Source organism: Ruditapes philippinarum, unplaced genomic scaffold (genome assembly GCF_026571515.1).
Source record: "Ruditapes philippinarum isolate M1 unplaced genomic scaffold, ASM2657151v2 ctg1239_1_1_1_1, whole genome shotgun sequence".
In the NCBI taxonomy this organism is placed as follows: domain Eukaryota; kingdom Metazoa; phylum Mollusca; class Bivalvia; order Venerida; family Veneridae; genus Ruditapes; species Ruditapes philippinarum.
In genome coordinates this window covers 283227-302945 of record NW_026866030.1, presented here as the reverse complement: position 1 = coordinate 302945, position 19719 = coordinate 283227, and the positions used below count along the sequence as shown (strand labels likewise).

The 19719-nt window shown below is 31.3% G+C and overlaps 1 protein-coding gene across 5 annotated transcripts in view; it reads right to left on the bottom strand.

Annotated features, from left to right (window-relative positions):
• Positions 1-19719, bottom strand: part of LOC132731051 (pleckstrin homology-like domain family B member 1) — a 161689-nt gene that overhangs the window by 107432 nt on the left and 34538 nt on the right. For 4 of the 5 annotated variants that reach the window (XM_060717152.1, XM_060717153.1, XM_060717151.1 and 1 more), the window contains one exon: positions 18956-19078. In XM_060717152.1, the coding sequence (XP_060573135.1) occupies positions 18956-19078 (123 nt within the window). Of the gene's footprint in view, positions 1-9951; positions 10093-18955; positions 19079-19719 lie in introns of those variants that run through there. The other variant, XM_060717157.1, reaches the window with a different exon arrangement.

The window sequence follows — 19719 nt, the reverse complement described above, 5'->3', positions numbered from 1 at the left end:
TTTGACCCTTATTTCTTACTGCATTTTTTAAATTATATATTATACATTACAATATCAAAACAGAGCCTGGTTTTACAGTTAATGAACAATTTCAAACTGACAGTGACATAGTAATAATATTCCATTGCTGCAAGCCATTAGGCCACTATTTATTGATCATTTTATGACAAATAATACTTCAACGATGTAACACTACAAAGTTAACTAATTTGTATCTAAATGGTAATATCAATTGAAAAAAAAAATTCCTTAGCCAGTCAATTATAAATTTTCTTTGTTTTATTCTAATTTCTTATGTCCAAGGGCAATAACTCTGATGCGACATAAGATTATCAGCGCGTAGAAAGAACTTTCTTATATCCTGCTACAAATATTTAAAAAATAATCTCATAAATAATTTTAAGACTCACAGTGGTTTGTTGTAAACATTTGGTATATTGATGTAATAATATGATGTAAAAAATTTAAAGAAGACAAAATTGGCCTGAAAGCAATCATATCAATCAAATATATGAAAAACAACAGAAAAAAAGATTTTCTTTAATCCCATGTCACTCAATAGTTCCTGAACAAATCATCTCTAGTGACCTTGACCTTGGATATATGGACCTATCAAGCTCAATCTCATTTTGGTGAACATTTCTGAAAGAATCCCTCAATGCATGATGATAAATTGCTCCATACATACATTTACATATTGTTATCTGACCTTTAACCTTTACTTGTGACCTTGACCATTGCAAAATACCTAAATTTTGTGTGTAACATTCTTTCTCAACATAAAAACATTTGTGCCAAGCTTTTAAACAAGAGCTGTCACAGGAGACAGCGAAGCTCGACTAATAAAATACTGGACGCAGTAAGGAGGACAAAACTATGAAAGAAAAATCAATTATGTATAATTATGTATTAAGTTATAGTAAAAAAATAACATTTGTTAACATAAATTCCAAGATCAAGGGGAATAATTCTAGAAATAGTCATGCTAGAGTTATGGACCTTGCCACACAACATTTGTGTAATGATAAGAAATATATATTTGAAGTTTGAAGTAGATACCTTAAAAAATAAAGAAGTTATTATATTTCTTAAAGAAAATCCTAAGTTCAAAGAGAGATAAATCTGTAAATATTGCTTCAAGAGTTATGAACATTGTCACATAAAATGTAATTGATGATAAGGAATAAGTATTTGAAGTTTGAGGTAGATACCTTTTAAAATAAAAAAGTTAAAAAAAAAATAACATTTTTCTAGTAAATAAATCTAAGTTTATGGGGAGATAATTCTTGCAATATTGGTGCTAGAGTTATGAACCTTGTCACATAAGATGTGGATGATGATAACGTAAATATATTTGAAGTATGAAGTTGATCCCTTTAGAAATAAATAAGTTACAGTAAAAATAATATATTGTATGGAAAATTCTAAGTTCAAAGGGAGATAAATCTGAAAATATTGGTGCTAGAGTTATGAACCTTGTCATATAAGATGGGGATGATGATAACGTAAATATATTTGAAGTATGAGGTTGATCCCTTAAGAAATAAAGAAGAAACCGTAAGAAATAGTATTTTTTGAGGAAAATTCTAAGTTCAAGGGGAGATAAATCTGAAAATATTGGTGCTGGAGTTATGAACCTTGTCACATAAGATGGGAATGATGATAAGGTACATATATTTGAAGTATGAGGTTGATCCCTTAAGAAATAAAGAAGTATCAGTAAACTAGAAATGTGTCATCATGCCACGGATGCCCCCGCATGCAGCCAAAATTTCAAATGTTATAATATTTAGTTCCAAATTTGTTTGCACACATTATTTTTTTCATTCTAAGTTCAAAGCCCTTAAAACTTTTCAATGTTAACACAAACCATTTTTATACAATGTTCAAGGCACTGAAATTATTCAGTCTTAACCATTTTTATACAATGTTCAAGGCACTGAAATTATTCAGTCTTAACCTTTTAAAAAATAGCATATTGCATATTTGTAGCCAACATAATGGCTATATACATTTCCACAAAAGTATGAGTGCTGAAACTGAAAGTTCAAATTTTTTCCAACATTCAGGAAAGATAAGTTTGTCTAAAATCATTGAACCACGACCAAATTCAAACTTAAACTGCTTATTCCTAAGATGTATCTATATTATTTTCAAAGTGAAAGGGACATAACTCTGCCAAAAAATCATCGAACCATGACCAAATTCCAACTTGACCTGGGCATTCCTTTGACATATCCATATGTCAATTTTGAGTTGAATATGTAACACTGTTGGGTTGATAATGAACAGAAACTGTAAATTTCATATCATTTTCAAAGTGAAAGGGGCATTACTCTGCCAAAAATCATTGAACCATGACCAGATTCGAACTTGGCTTGGGCATTCCAAAAACATATCCATATGTCAAATTTTAGTTGAATGTGTAATATTGTTGGGGAGATAATAAACGGAAACTGAAAATTTCATATTATTTTTAAAGTGAAAGGGGCATAACTCTGCCAAAAATCATCGAACCATGACCAAATTTGAAATTGACCTGCGCATTCCTTTGACGTATCAATATGTCAAATTTGAGTTGAATTTTTAATACTGTTGGGGAGATAATAAACAGAAACTGAAAATTTCATATTATTTTCAAAGTAAAAGGGGCATAACTCTGCCAAAAATCATCGAACCATGACCAAATTTAAACTTGACCTGCGCATTCCTTTGACGTATCGATATGTCAAGTTTGAGCTTAATTTGTTGTACGATTGGGGAGATAATGAACGGAAACTGAAAATTTCATATTATTTTCAAAGTGAAAGGGGCATAACTCTGCCAAAAATCATTGAACCATGACCAAATTTGAACTTGACCTGCGCATTCCTTTGACGTATCCATATGTCAAGTTTGAGTTGAATGTGTTGTACCATTGGGGAGTTAATGAATGGAAACTGAAAATTTCATATTATTTTCAAAGTAAAAGGGGCATAACTCTGCCAAAAATCATCGAACCATGACCAAATTTGAACTTGACCTGTATTTTCTTATGACATATCAATATGTCAAGTTTGAGTTGAATGTGTTGTACCGTTGGGGAGATAATGAACGGAAACTGAAAATTTCATATAATTTTCAAAGTAAAAGGGGCATAACTCTGCCAAAAATCATCGAACCATGACCAATTTCGAACTTGACCTGTATTTTCTCATGACATATCCATATGTCAATTTTGAATTGAATGTTTTGAACCGTTTGGGAGATAATGAACGGAAACTGAAAATTTCATATTATTTTCAATGTAAAAGGGGCATAACTCTGCCAAAAATCATCGAACCATGACCAATTTCGAACTTGACCTGTATTTTCTCATGACATATCCATATGTCAAATTTGAGTTCAATATGTGCAAGGGTTATTAAGATAATGAACGGAAACTGATGATGACGGAAGGACGGAATGACGGAACAGGGTAACACTATATGCCCCTGCCATTATATGGCGGGGGCATAAAAATAATTTTGAATTGAATGTTTTGAACCGTTTGGGAGATAATGAACGGAAACTGAAAATTTCATATTATTTTCAATGTAAAAGGGGCATAACTCTGCCAAAAATCATCGAACCATGACCAATTTCGAACTTGACCTGTATTTTCTCATGACATATCCATATGTCAAATTTGAGTTCAATATGTGCAAGGGTTATTAAGATAATGAACGGAAACTGATGATGACGGAAGGACGGAATGACGGAATGACGGAACAGGGTAACACTATATGCCCCTGCCATTATATGGCGGGGGCATAAAAATAGTATTTTTTAAGGAAAATTCTAAGTTCAAGGGGAGATAAATCTGAAAATATTGGTGCTAGAGTTATGAACCTTGTCACATAAGATGTGGTTGATGATAAGGAACATATATTTTAAGTTTGAAGTTGATACCTTAAGAAATGACAAAGTTATAGTAAAAAATATTTTACTGCACCAAAACTTTAATCTAAAATCTGGACGCGGACGCCGACGCTAGTAGGACAGCTCTCCATATACTTCGTATAGTCGAGCTAAAAAGCTAGAAATTTATGTAGAGGTTTTGCTGCCATCAAGCGTTTTCATCTGACCTGTAGGTTAAACCTTGACCTTTGACCAAAAGACTTGGTTTATATGCACAACACTTAATCTCATGATGGTGAAAATTTGTATTTAATAAGGCTTCAATCTCTCCAGCAAACAGAAGATATGCTCTGGACAAATTTAGATGGGTGTTCCCACTTCACAAACTGATCTCCAAACAGAACCGGGCGTTTCAAAATTGAGCATAAACAGTCCATAGTCCAGTCTGACACTTGAATGACTTTTGTTCATGTACAGTCTATGCTTGATGGTAAATCTAGTCATTTGAGGTGACCTTTTCTACAAAATTACCACAATAAAGATAATGAAAACAATGACACTAATGTCAGTGTTTTTATCTTTTACAAAATACTTTTTGCTAATATATCTACGAGATCTTACTTGGCAAAGAGGAAAATGAATGCTAACGTAATTGACAAGTACACTGGGATACACTAGAATTGTACCAGCAAAAAAATGCACGAAATGCTTTTGTTTCACCTGAAATCTAGGAGAAAATGCCCTCTGTATACTTTTAGACAGAAACAGATGTGGCGGTTTGAAAATAGCATATTTTTTGCCTTTTCTTTTTTATAGGTACTGCCAAGAGGTTTCTTTTGATGTTGTGTAATTGTTAACATTTAGCTTGTGTTGGTCCAGTAAAATATGCTGATCTTTAAAACTTGTTAATACTTTTCCAGTGATACATATGACATGAAAAATTTAGTTTTCTTTGAAATACAAAGGCATATGATCTCTTGGGGAAAGATGGATACATCATTGTATGTTTTTTCTTGAAATTGCTTTCACCACAATGTTTATCAATGTATTTATGTTACTGAATATTTTTATCATGATTTGATTAATTTAAAGGTGTGGTGAACAGTTCTTGAAGAGGTTACGTTCTGTTTATTTGTTCTGTAAATTATACAGGGGAAATTGTTAGGTTGTGTTTTTTAAATGAAAGAAAGGCAATACAAGTATTTTCACCTGACATGTATCCATACATCAGACCACCATTTGACTTCAAGTAAAAGCAAATTTAAATCTTTTCATATTTGTGATAAAGCTCTGTGTAATTTCATTCAATAAGAATTTATACTGCTTAGCTCAGTAGGGAAAGCATAAGGTTTGTAATCCAGTGGTCCCTGGTTTGATCCTCGAACGAGGCAAAAACTTTCAGTGACAATTTATCTGGAGCATTGAGTCTTTGTTCTTTGTCTCTTTATATCTTTCTCTTATTTATATATCATCTATGATATAAGAAATTGGAACTATGTTATCCACTAAAGTCATCAAGGTGGACATTAGAAAGACTGAAAATGTGTCCAAATCTGCATAAAATCCAAACAAACAAACTAAACCCTTTAACCTGCTAAAGGTTTTGAATTTGTGTAATAGATATACCAAGCTTAAAATGTTTTGAATTTGAAAATTCAGATATTCAAAACCAAAATACGAACAGTATAGAGCCTGGTCAGACTACATGTATGGCCTGGCTCTATACTGATGGCAATGGCTAATCACTTTCAATCCCAGCAGGTTATTATGATTTACATTAATTTATTTCATAGTCACTTATTTTCTGTTCTACCTTTGAATTTTTTATAACCTTAATTAAGCCTTTTTGTATTTTTAAACAATTTATAAATTTTCACATTTTACCTGATTGTTTATGCATTTTAATGAGCGCCTATTTACCTAATTTTTATGACTTGTCACACATTAACCTGTTTTTACACAATTTGCATGTTTCCTTTAAAATTTTCACATGTAACCAAATTGAATTATAATTGTATAAATTAAATTTCAACTTGAATGTTCAATCATGTAGATCTACATACAACTTTTTACATATTGTTTATATTACGTATTTTCAATTTTGACATATTTACTTTATTTTCATTTTTACCAATATTAATGTATCTTTCTGAAACCTTTTTTACCTATTTACTAATTTTTCATTTGACCTCAACAATACATTATTCAGATTTATTTTTCACTAATTCATATTTTCCTCTTCCATCTATACTAATTTTCATCATAGTTTTGTATCACCACTACACTTAATATTAATGAACTATTTACTTGTATATAAAATCATAGATAACGATCATACTAATAAATAAAATCCCACAACTGTCCTATTGTCCAAAAATTCACAACATAATTCCATAAATTCAGCAGAATCTCCACAGTATCCAATCTTGACAATACTACCCAAACTCCTTACCACGTATCACTCACTAAATATTATTACACATAAAAGTGCTCAGGTTTCATTTCAATAAACACACATAATTTTCCTAAAAAGTAACACAAATTGTATGTTAACTTGCTAAAAACCAGAACACTTATTAATGTCTTATTTCAAAAGACAGAAAACAGCTTGTCAGGTACATTTTTAATATCCAGGTTTTATTTTTTATATAAATCCAGCGACCGAGGTAGACATCCTTCTGTACCTATATAATAGCCAATGAAAAATACAATTGGAGCATCTTTTATGCTACCTCTGTTTTATGCAGCTACAATTTCTGCTCCAATTATTCTGAAAGTGATGGTCCAAAGATACTACCGTAAATAATCTAATTAACCCTCATACCCTCCTGCTGAAATTGTGTAATCAATGTGTCCAGCCCTTGAGGTTATAATCTTTTTTTCTGAGTTTTTTCTGGAGTCTTAAGATTTTTATTGGTCAATATACAATTTTGTCCTGAAAGCTGAGTTTTAGCTTACAAAAGTTCTCTAAAACCATGAACCCTGCTTTGAACTTGAGAGAGCAGGGGGAGGTGGGTGTGTGGAGTGTTAGGGGATGTCAAATTAGCCAGCAGTGTAGAGTCTGGCTGTGCTGATAAGCAGTTTGGCTCAACTGGCAACGAAAGGCTATTTTTCTATTGCTAAATACTCTGCAAATTTATCCTGCTACTGTATAATAATATTGTTAAATAGATAGAATAGTGTATAACTATGTTGTAACAACATATCAATGCAACAGATATCGAACCAAATGCTTCAAATGCACTATTACTACAGGTAACAGCTGTATCAAAATACAGCAGACATTGTCTCGACGCAAGAATAGTGTAACACCATTCTAGTAACGAAAGAGATACAGGTATCAAACATGTTAGCTAGCAAAATATAACAACTTTTAATCACATAGATGAAAATGGCAAGACAATCTAGCCTGCCCAGGAAAACATTCATCACTTAAGACTTGAAACAAGAATCATGTAAATTTAGCCAGTTATTCTTCAGTTTAGTTTGTTTTCTTTGGTTAAATTCAAAACTGCAAAAAAACAGTATTTTCATGAACATCCACAAATAAAGTACAATGAAAAGAATCTGTTTTCCATGAATCGCCAATGAGCTCTATGTGTTGACTTTGGTAGTATGCTTTTCCTTTTTAAACCAAAGGAATTCCATATCCAGAAACTCAATCTTATCACCAGTGCAACTAATATAAACAATATGGTATCAGTGACTGGCAGAGGGAAATCTAGAAGAATTAGCCTATATATCTTGTAAACATCACATTCCCTAGATAACCATGATGAATATATCATCAAATTATTATCTAACTTTACTGAACCTTCTGGCATCTCTTCATCTGTACCATCATGATTTGCTGCCTTTCTGATCTGACCTTGAATACATTTTTCACCTTAAACTCAATATCATATCAGACTTCAAATTAATTCTTTATTGGTATTTAGTCAAAGACTTAAAATTATTAGTCTTCTACAGGACCATTTGAAAGAAAAAAAACTTTATTAGCATCAGAAACAGGTATCATTTAAAGGAAAAGAATTTCTATTAGGGTCAATATGGGTTCCAATAGTCTTTACAAAGGTCAAGGACACATCAACATTTCACCTTAGGATTTTACTAAACTTCTTGATCAAGTCAGCACCATTAGCGCAGAAATGATCTTTCACAATGTTGTTTTGTAAGTCCACAGTAAGCACAAACTGTCAAGATCATCTGAAGTTGTAAAATTTTCAAAGGTCAAGGACAGATTTTGGCTCACTTTTGAATTACCAAATCATAAACTACCAGCTTTCCATAAATGTCAGTAAATGCCATTTTAAACTGTGAAAGGTTGAGTTCATTATTTTAAGGACTCTATGACTGTGTCAAATTGTAAAACCAAAATCTATTAATTTAAAACTGCAACTTAATGTTTACAAAAGGATAGTTCCAAATTACACATATGAATTAAACAATCATTAAAAAAATATCACAATTACACTAAAACTATTGCAACTCCCCATAGCAACTTACAAATTATTATTGCTTAAACAAGATTTTCAGCAATACAGCATTAAGTTACCTTGATAAGGTTGTAGATATTGATCAACTAATTATTGCACTACATGATAGATCTAAGATAATACATAGTAAATCTGTCAGATAATACTAATAACCCTATTATCACATAAGTGGCCATGTAATAACAGTGATAATGCAGAGTAGAAGCTTCTAGAAAAGTTACAGTGGTCAATAGAAAGCTTTTTGTTAATGCAAATTACATGTATTTACAGATTTATAGTAAAAGTGTGTCCTACAAGAGCTGGCATTGATTACTCTGAGCTTGAAAGGAAAACAAGAGCCATGGAGTTCACTAACGGTAATAATTCTGTAAAAATAAATGCTAGAGTTATGGGTCTTGGTCTTAGTAACTAATTTAAGCATGTATGAAGTTTCAAAATGGATATTTTCAGAAATACTTTGGAAATATTAATTATTATTGCTTACATTGTGTGAAGTTTAAAATGAATTCTTTTAGTGATTGTTGACATTTTCAGCTACAATGGGGTATAATAAAAAATTATTTTTTTTTAGTTTGCTGAATTGATGGGTCTTAGACAATGACCAGCAACAATAATGATCCCTTTCACATTTGCATGTGTAAAGTTACAAGTGCATAATTTAAATACCTTCACTAAAAGAGATATGAAATTGCAAGCATTATACAGTATAATGCAAAAAAAAACATGGCGAGTATGAAAAGCTGAGCTATACTTTAATAAATTGAGCTAATGGTACTCATACCCCTAAATCTGAACAACAGATACTGTAGAACTTAACTTAGAAGCTTGCATGTATAAATCCCAATGTAAAATCTTAATGTTCAAATGAAATAAAAGGGTCAAAAAATCATTCAAGAAAATTTCAGATTGTTCCATAGATTTTATCACCTGGTAACAGTATTTAAGTATAGTTTCATTCAGTATTGTTTCAATGAAACCAGTGCTTTATTATGGAAACTTCTTATAGCATTAGCTAAAATCACATATATTTCAAGCCCAAAGTGCATTATGCAAAAGCACAGATATAGCAAGGTCAATGACAGAACTATCCATCAGAGGGATAGCTTTCTAATTTAACTGACAAAATTAATTGACCCTGACAAACAAGTGACTATAACAATCCCTGACACACGGAATGACCCACTACTGTGAGTACAAATATATAGAGTTCTACAGCTTTAATTAGAGCCAATGCATTCTTGTTTCTCATGGAATATACATTTGAGCAAAATTCCATTCTTACTCCAAGAACAAAGCAGCTCTAAAAACAACAGTATTTAGTAAACCTCTACTGCAGCTCAAACATGTATACCTGGAGCCCAATAAATACCTTATGCATGTAAAGCAAACCAAATAAAAATTCTATCAAAAAGCACCATATCCAAATAAACTTCAAACAATACAAGATTCTTTGACAAAACAGTTTCACTGATACATGAAAAAGCAAAAACATAATTAATTAATGTATAAAAACAACACACATTCAACATTTTTGACGAAATAAAACACAACTTGAAGAAAGACAGAAAAGCCTTACCTTGTAATAACCAAAGGTAATCCATTTTTGATATTATACTTCCCCATTGTTTTATCTAGATACTTATCATAGAGCAAAGAAAATTTTATCTTCAACTTTTGTCTAGAGATTGGAGCATACTTTTACTTTGGAAAAACCTTTCAAGAGATAACATGCTCCTCACAGCAGATACACTTCCAGTAACCAATATAGGGTAGTGATTAAACTGATGTGTCTCTCTCTTCATTCAACACTTGAGGAGAAAAAATTTGAAGGGGCTCCCTAGTTGTTTTACCTGTATCAGCAAAATTGTACAAGCCATGTGTTTCAAAACTTGTAATTGTCATATCACGCAAACTTCATTATATTTTGAAGATACAACAATTTTAATTGACTGGAAATGAGTTTTATAATTTGCTTTTCCCATGTTAGCAGTAAAACAATATGACAGCACTTTTTATGCTTTGAGTGTCACTAAAAATGCTGTATACAAGAACTACACACACAAAAAAAAACATTTCTGAATTTATTTGTTTTGGAGCTAATTAAGTACCTACAACATTATCAGAACGTTGACCACCTTTTGTTCTTGACAAGAAGAGCATTTTTAGTGTCCTTTAAGAGTCCATTTCTATTCCTTTACAGCTAAACACAGTAACCAAGAGAAGCCCAAATACCAAATCCTTTGAAATGTTTTGACCACATCTTTACTTTAAAACTATTTTGTGTCTACTTTATTGTATAGGAGAGATTTACCACCACGTCACTGATAACTGCTGTGTGGACTACGTATACACACAATCTTAGAAGGTCGTACATTCACATGTAAACAATGATAGCATTTTCTGTAAAGTTAACATAAGATGATGTTCCTGGGGCAAAATTTTAAAGATCAGAATTATCTGAACATATATTTTTTGTAATATTCAAAATGAAGAAAAAAATACAAAACTATTTTCTAAATAGTATTGACATACGGTATTTTATATATAAGATAAGTGTGATGTTATAAAGGGTTAAATTTTTGCTAAACTTTAATTTTTATGTCTATATCAATCTTGAAACAACTCGCTACATGTGTTCTATGAATTATCATTTTTATGTGAAATATGCCTGCTAATTGCTCAGTTTTTGTTTCATTTTCATTTTCCCTTTTTTCACTCTGTCAATGTAAATATGTTTTATGATTCAAGGGTATTATATTTTAGCCATTGTTAAATGTATGCATAAGACCCAAAACTGAGTGTTGTTAACATAAATATAATTTAAATTTTATGCTTAGTTCATGTTCAGTTTTAAGTATTAAGCAAGATAAAGTGACATTATGCTCATATTTTCATAGTCAATTTGAGCTGAATTGACTTTATGTTTGACCAACAGGTGATATTTGAAAATGTTTGGGATAAATTAAATTTATTTGAAAAGTTGACAAAATCCCCAGTTAAACATGTTTACAGCAGCCAATGTAAAAAAAGAAAAGGCAACATACCGGTAATTACTCAAAATAGTCATGCATGTGTCACATCTGTGGTTGGAAAAAAATCTGGGATCAGGTAGATATGATAATGACCACTGTGAATTTATTTCAGAATACAAGTACACCTCTAAAACTATATCATACTTATAAGCTAGGCATTATATATTTGATGTAGTTAACTAATTATAACTTTTTTAAGGCCACATATTGTAACAAATATCTAAACTATGTCTTTATAATTGTTCGAATATTTCTTTTGCCTACAGTTTTTATAATTGTTTGAAGATTTATTTTCCCTACAGTTTTATTTATTTTCAATAAAAAATAAATAAATAGGACATTATAATATGAGATAAGAAAGATTGTTTTGTTTATATAATTTTGTAGTCAGTACCTTTAAAAGTACAATAGAATTGCATCGTTTCATACAATAATTAAACATAATAGCCTATATTTTCCCAGTCACTTTGCAAGCTTAATGTTAATGCTTTACTTTAATTATTTTTAATCACCTGTTTTATTTGCGATGAATTAAGTTTACGATGAATTAAGTGTACGTTATTTTTTGCTGATTTAAAAAATGATAACAGTTTCTTGACAATATTTCTAAGCAAGTTTGTTTCACATATTAATGTGTTTATTGTAAATAAATAGTTACTCAACATATTGTTAATCTTTTCTTTATTCATGAACCATTTAACTGATATTTTCTTAAATTTATGATAAAACAATCATTTTTCTATTCGGGGACTAATGATGCTTTAGCATCAAAATCTCTACTTTATTGAAACAGAGCTCATATTTATTCTTAATAGACATACACACCATAGTTTTCTTATGTAAAATGACTAGGTTGTACAAAGAGAATGTACGACCAGCAACGGTTGCTATGGTCAGTGCTTATCAGCAATTCTATTTTTAGAATATTGGCCACTGGTAAATCTCTCCTATTGAGAACAATGCCTATTATTTCTAACAATCCATATATAATCTTATATATACAGCATTTTAATTAGCTCATCTTGGCTTTTCTTGACTGAGTGGGTTATCATTTCTGACTGGACTGCAAATCAAAATCATTACTCTTTACGGTGACTGGTCCGAATCCACATAGAACATTAAATTCTATATTCTTTAAGATCAGATCAGTTAGCAAATGAAAGGTCAATGCTTGCCTATGCCAGAAAAAAATGTACTTCCGGCAGTAAAGCTGAAAATTAACTTGTGACTAAAACCATACACTTTTCAGCCCAAGAAACATTATAATGAAATGACTATATTCGTTAATTATATCACTATAATGATGAATGAAATATTAAAATTACGATTAATCGATTACTCTGATTTACCTTTTAATTTTTCCACTTTGAACATTTTTAAAATTTGCATTTTGGGCATTTTTAGGGATTCTATCTTACCTGATAAATTTTTTCTAGGAATTTTACATAATGCCACTTCATTTCTTTTGATTTCATTAACTAAAATACTTGATTAATAAAATTAGCTGGTTAAAGTGACATGTGAATAATTTCTGTACATAAAAAAACTGATACTTTTCGGTACTAAGTTAATGACTTGAACCTGTGTGCAACTGGTGCCTAAAATCATGCAGTGACAGGCACTATAGTGTCTTCATCCATCAAGAGTGTCCCAGAGAAACAGCAATATCTTGACAATGTGGGGGTGGACTTAAATCCAAACCATATATATCATGAACCTTCCCCTGTATCATAATAAAAGTAAGGCTAATAATAGAGCTTTCAAGCTTTAAATTTCATAATATTCTTGTAAGCAGCTTATAAGCGGGGCTTTACGGCAGTGCTCAGCTGCTTCCATCAGACAATACTCAGTAAACTTTCAGCACAACATAGGAGGGCTGATAGGTAAAGCAGTTGTCTCAAGCTGTTATAAGCTCCTGACAATACTATTGTGATACAGATTAGGCCAAACAAATCCATGAAGAACAATTTTTTCAGTCCCACTCACATTACAAGGGTGTTCATTACATAATTCTGGCCAAGCCAATTGTGTCAATTTGAGTTTAATACCAGCTATCTTTCATTTCATTAATTGCCAGTTCATAATAATTTTGCTTTATCTTCTTTGAAGTAAATGCTTAATATTCAACAGTATTTCTTTTCATATTCAGGCAAGCATTTTGATATAAGTAGTCTTCATAAGTAATTCATATATCATTTTTCAACTGTTCTCAACAAGTGAGTGCCAACTACTCCACAAGTGTATAATAAGCCAACTTGTATGCACTCTGGAGAATCCCTAGATTTTGAGGATGATAATTGAGCATATTTCTGTACCCAGGGCACATTTCTTGTGATGCTGAAATCTTTGAACCCAAAAAAACAAAAATATCAAACACCCAAAGTGTTAAAACTTCAGTTATACACACTGACACACTACCATGATTGTGCAAAATTCTTTTCAGTAATTTTCACAAGGCATTAATACAAGCAAACATCAAAGGCAAGTATATGACAAGTGTGAGTCAGGGTACAGAAGTAATCTTTGTTTACATTTTTCTTTGATGTAAAGGGAAGTCCTCAGAACCCTCTCATTATGGCCTATCAGGATAATGAACATAATTATCATACCTTTAAAACCTCTCTTACCTTGACATGCATATTCTTCCTGCTCATCTTATTTCCAGTCCCTTTAATCTTACCATAGTCATTATGTGTATAAATTGATTATACATTCAAAACTGTCCTTTATTAATGTGAAGGATTTTCACAGATAAAAATGCTCATACTATTAAGCAGACGTCATTATTATAGGGTCAGGTGAGACTGCATCAAAGTGCAATGCTGGTGTGTGTTCTATAGAAAAAGTGATTATCACAGCTAGATTTTAAATGGATAATACTATCATCTTTCTGTTTGAAAGTGAATGAAAATACAGGAAACCCAACAATATTTCAAGAATATTAATTTGTCTTAAACAACCTTTAAACTGAAAAGTTAGATCATGCATACTGAATGCAGAAGTTTTTTGGGGTTTTTTTTGTTTGTTTTTTTTTAAGTTAAGGGAAATAATAAACAAGCAGTAAATAGATATTGGCTAGAGTTACTTCCCTTACACAACTGTGCTGGCACATCTGTGACATCTGATGCTATTCTGAGACTGTACATATTTTGAAATTTTCTCTAAAAACAATGAATCCAGGTTCATTCAAGATATTTAGCAGTGTAAAATGTTAAACAATATTTATCTTTATGTTCACATCATGTGTGGGTTCTCATTCAATGAAACTTAGAACAATAAATTTCATCAATAAACCTTACAATAATTATACAAACTTAATGACAAATCTATGTAGCCCCTATCTAAATAATAGTTAGTATGAAAAATCCATTTCCAGGACAAATCGTAGAACAATTCAGAACCATTTCCGGAAAATTTGCTTGCCTACTTACCAAGAACATAAATTATCATTCCACTCCGATAAAATAGCAGTTGGTAAATTGACACTAATTGTGATAATGGACGGACAAAAAAATAAATAATTTTCGAGGCTTGATTCCAACAGATTCTGCCACCTATCAAAAACTAAACTAGCCAGAAAATTGATTTACCTTTTGACCTGTGCCAATTAAATGTAAATGGACTGGAATTTCTACAACAGAAACTTCCTGCAGTTAATAGCTATCCAGTATCTAAAGGTACAGTTAAAATTCCATCACAATAATATTTTGGTTCAGACCTTGCTTAATTTAGTTACCAGTTTTTATGTGACTTTAATAATTTTTATACATAATGATTCATAAAAGGCTTCCTTAAAGATTTTGTCACCTTTCTGCAGCAACAGGTTAACTCTGTATATATCTTACAGGAGTTTTTTAGGAGTTAACCCATTACTGAAAGTCACAATGATGCCTCTCTGCCTTGTGTGCTTTATGAAAGGCAAAAAGAATAATTTTATATCTTGTCTGACCCATCTGTTGTCTGTTGAAAAGAAACAAACTGTTTAATTTGTGAATAATAAAAGAATTATAGATAAGCAAGCAACTTTTTATAACATTTGTGTCTTTGAAACCATGAAAACTTTGATCTCTGATAATTACGAAATTTCAAACTTACAGCTTTTAATTTCTAATACTAAAGGGAGGCAACTCCTGAACTCGTAAGGTTTTCATTGAATTTTGCTCTTCGAAGAAAAAACTTATTTATATTGAAAAACGACTTCAACTCTGGTAAATTTTCAAACATGCTACCTTTATAAGCCAACAACATGCTTATAGAAGTTTAGAGCAGTTATGATGAAGTACAGTATGAACAAAGTGCTTGAACTAGTAGAATGGCAATCATTTTGGCAAACACTTCTCTATAACCATGTCAGAATAACCTGTTCCTGTCAAAATGACATTTCTCTTTATTCCAAGTGATTGCAATTATTTTTGTTTTGTAATGAGCAACTACCTGGAGCCATTTTGATTGAATCAGAAGCTTAGAATACTCTTTATTAAGGTATCCCATCCATAAATACCTACAAAAATATTTATTTCCTTTTAAACCTACTAATTATGTTAATCAATAATCTTATCTGTTTAAATAACCAGTTTGTATGTGTCTTTTATCAATAAAGGTAACTTTTTAAAATGTATGAGATTTATTCAATGTTGACTAATTGATTAATACCAGTTTTAAATTTTCGTAAAGTGACTGCCTATTCTTTATTTCAATAGTTACATCATATCATTAAAGACACATTTTGTCTATACAAACAAGATTCTGGAATAAACATAAATTTTATTCTCATTATATAAAATCTTCTTACTTTGTTTATTTTAGCAATCTTGGGTTCTTAGATCACTGATGTTACCTCTGCAACATGAGCAGATGGAAATAAAACATCTGTAAGCCCTTACCAAATTTGTGTAATAGACAACCCCATGCTTTGGATCTGGAGCAGCACATTCGATCACAATACTTTTAAGGGATTTAAATATCCTAAAACTAAACCTGAGTAGACAACAGTTTAGAGACAGAATTGCTGACTTTGAAGATCTAAACTTGCAAAAAAGATCTGTTGTCATCATGCTACTCAACCCTTAACCTGGTGCTGACAGCAATAAATGTAACCCATGTGGCCAGTCCAGACCAAGATATGGTTTAGGTCTGCCCTGCTCCCTATTCATTCAGTAAATATTTTGATTTTTTTCCTCAAAAAGGATGAATGGTTATGTCCATATTGCAAGATTGACTATAGTCTATTTAAGATAGTACTTAGCATGCCAAAAGGTTAAGCACTGAAACAATTTATGACAAGCTATTGATGGAGGGATACCTTAAAACAATATGCACAGCTGTTCATACTCATTGGTTTATATCACAGCTGTGATATACTAGCACTAATAACAGATCTGATATATTAGTATAATATTGGTCTGATCAATTGCCACTGTGGTATATGATGCACAAAGAAGAAAGCATTTTCCCAGTAATATCATAAATAACATGCCTTAAGTGCTGCCAAAACTTTTCATTCACTGCGCTGATAATGTAACAACCATTCTAGGTCAAATAAACTGACACATATTTTAGGTAAATCAGTCTGCAATTAATTTTTTCTAAATTATTAGGACGATTCTACTAAATTTTATTTTTTTTTTCTCATAAAATATTATTTGATACAATAGTAAGTCACACTGAAAACTACCATGGTGGCTGAAAATCTTATGTGCTAAAAACAACTGGATGCTCACTAATGTCACTTTGACACTTAAACCCCAGTCTATGTGAAGATCTAATTTTAGGACTCAATGACCTTGACCTAGTAGAAATGAAACCCATAAAAGGTATCAACACTGTAGGTTGTGACCTTTAGTGTTAAACTAAATGTATGGACAAACTGAACAATAAATGCTTCAGCTCATAAAAGACTTGGCTGGAAGTCTCAACTATGAATCTATGAAATTTTTCACACAAGTTTTGTTACCTAAAAATGTCTAAAGAACGCTTCTCATTTAAACTGAAAATTAAGTAAATAATTTCCTAGCCAATAAATAGTTCAGTTTCTGTAAATGACAACAACTCAGGAAAAAGATATACCTGCTAGGCACAACAAATCTAAATATGTAACATGTATTTCTTTAAGTTACATAACTGGAAATAAATTGTCTAAAACAGTGACAACACATCTTTAATCAATCTTAACAATAACAATCACCAATTTCTAGTCATTTCTGTTTCTTTCTTTTATTTTAATATATAGAAGAACTTTGGTCGAAGTTGAAGGGACTTGCGTAAATACTTCCACACACCGAGACACATGAATCGGTCTCAATTTAATGACAAAATTTTGAGCCAGCAAGTTACAAAAGGTGTAATAAAAGGAAAGGGTGATAACTAGACCAGCTTATAGTAAATATATCCTGTGTGATTATCACACAACACCAGGTCATGGAAGTTCTCTAGGGGTGGCTTTGTATTATAAGAATCTCACACTGGATGCCGGTAATAATTGAAATATCTAGTTTCAGGGTAACTATTCACAGCTGCCAATTATTGGCTAAACATTTATCAAAGAGCTAGAAATTACCATTCTGTGACAACTGGCAGTGTTTGATTCTTATCCTTGCATATTGCAGTCATATAAATTTAATAATATTTCAAAACAAAACTGTGAAAAGAAATATTTTCATTAAGCACTTTTTTCATAAAAAGTAGCTTCATTCATAATGGCAAAATAATGTCATCCTAAGCTCACAAATCATTTATAAAAAGCACAAAGGAAATGACATCATTTACAGCACGCAACTTGTACTTCACTAGAGATGTAAGAAGACTTTTTCTAGTACCCAGTGTAGACAGTAGAATATCCTATCTGATATATGCAAGAAAATTGGTGCAGTGCCTTTAAAGACAGGTTTAGCTATAAATTATGTAGCTACAAGTATTCAATCATAGGTGGACTTATAAACAGGTTTAACTGTCATTAAGACTGATGTATATTTTCAGAACAGCAGGAACAAAGCTATGTAGCCTGCTATAATCATAAATTCAGCTGGATAAGATATTTACATCAAATATTTACAACTCTGTCACAGTAGGTAACAATCATTTCACAAGATAAGCATGACAGGGTAACCTCCCTTTACTGCATGTTGTGTGCACTGTACATACAACATAAAGTATTCTTTACCAATAATGTGTTTTTAATGTTTTTGCCATATTTCCATAAAACCTGTGCAGTTTATCATATACTGTTACTCAAGTTTATTTACTCTGATGAGTTTTAATTTGTATAGACTTTTTTATATTCATAGGGACTTTCAAGCTATCATCAATGTCTATGCAGAAATAGAATTTAAGTTCATTACTTCAACAGTGAGTAATCTACTGAACCCCTGATTTTCAAAACTTCCACTGTTTGACTGACTGACTGATTGATTGACTGCTTGATTGATTGAATGACTGATTGATTGACTGCTTGATTGATTGAATGACTGATTGATTGATTGACTGCTTGATTGATTGGTTGATTGATTCATTGACTGACAGTTGATTGTTTGAAACAAGAAAACAGCTGACCTTGAAGTAACTGCAATGGGGCACAAGAGACACGGCAGTTTGGCATAGCTTCCTTCATCTTTCTAGCTTCCCGTGGGTGATTGAACCGAAAATAGTTAGACCTTCCTAAACATATCATACAACCTGAAAATGTAAAAATATTTCTGTTAACAACTTTAAATCACCCTTACCAAAAATTAATGGCTTTCTGTTATTTTTCTTGGTTTGAATATGGGACATAATTTTATGAGTGTTAAAGAAGTTCATTGTATGTACAGTCGAGACTGTCATATGTGACTTTCCAAGGGATCTTCAGAAAAAGGTCACATATGACAGGGAGTCTCTAAATACAGTCTCAAAGAAAATTAAATTTAAATATCATCTGTCTGTCTATATTCAATTGAGACTTAAAGATCCTGTATGTTTTGTGATTGATTTTGTTACCGTGTGTAATTCACACTTGCAAAAAAAATATATATGGATATAATTATGCAAATAAAACAATTTTCAAACATCAAAGAAAATGTAAAATATGTACTGCAAATATTTGTGCACATTATATTTAATCAATAAATTACATGTATTGATTTCTTATTGGAAAATTTGACTAAGAATTTATAGAAAATAAAGTTCTAATTACCTCCCTTTAATGGCCTTTATTTACATGAAATGTTAAATTGGGTGATATCTTTATAAATGCTTATTTGAACTTACAATATTGACAAATCTTAATTTGAGCATCATATTTATGAAATAAAACCATGAAAAATTGTGTTACAGGATCT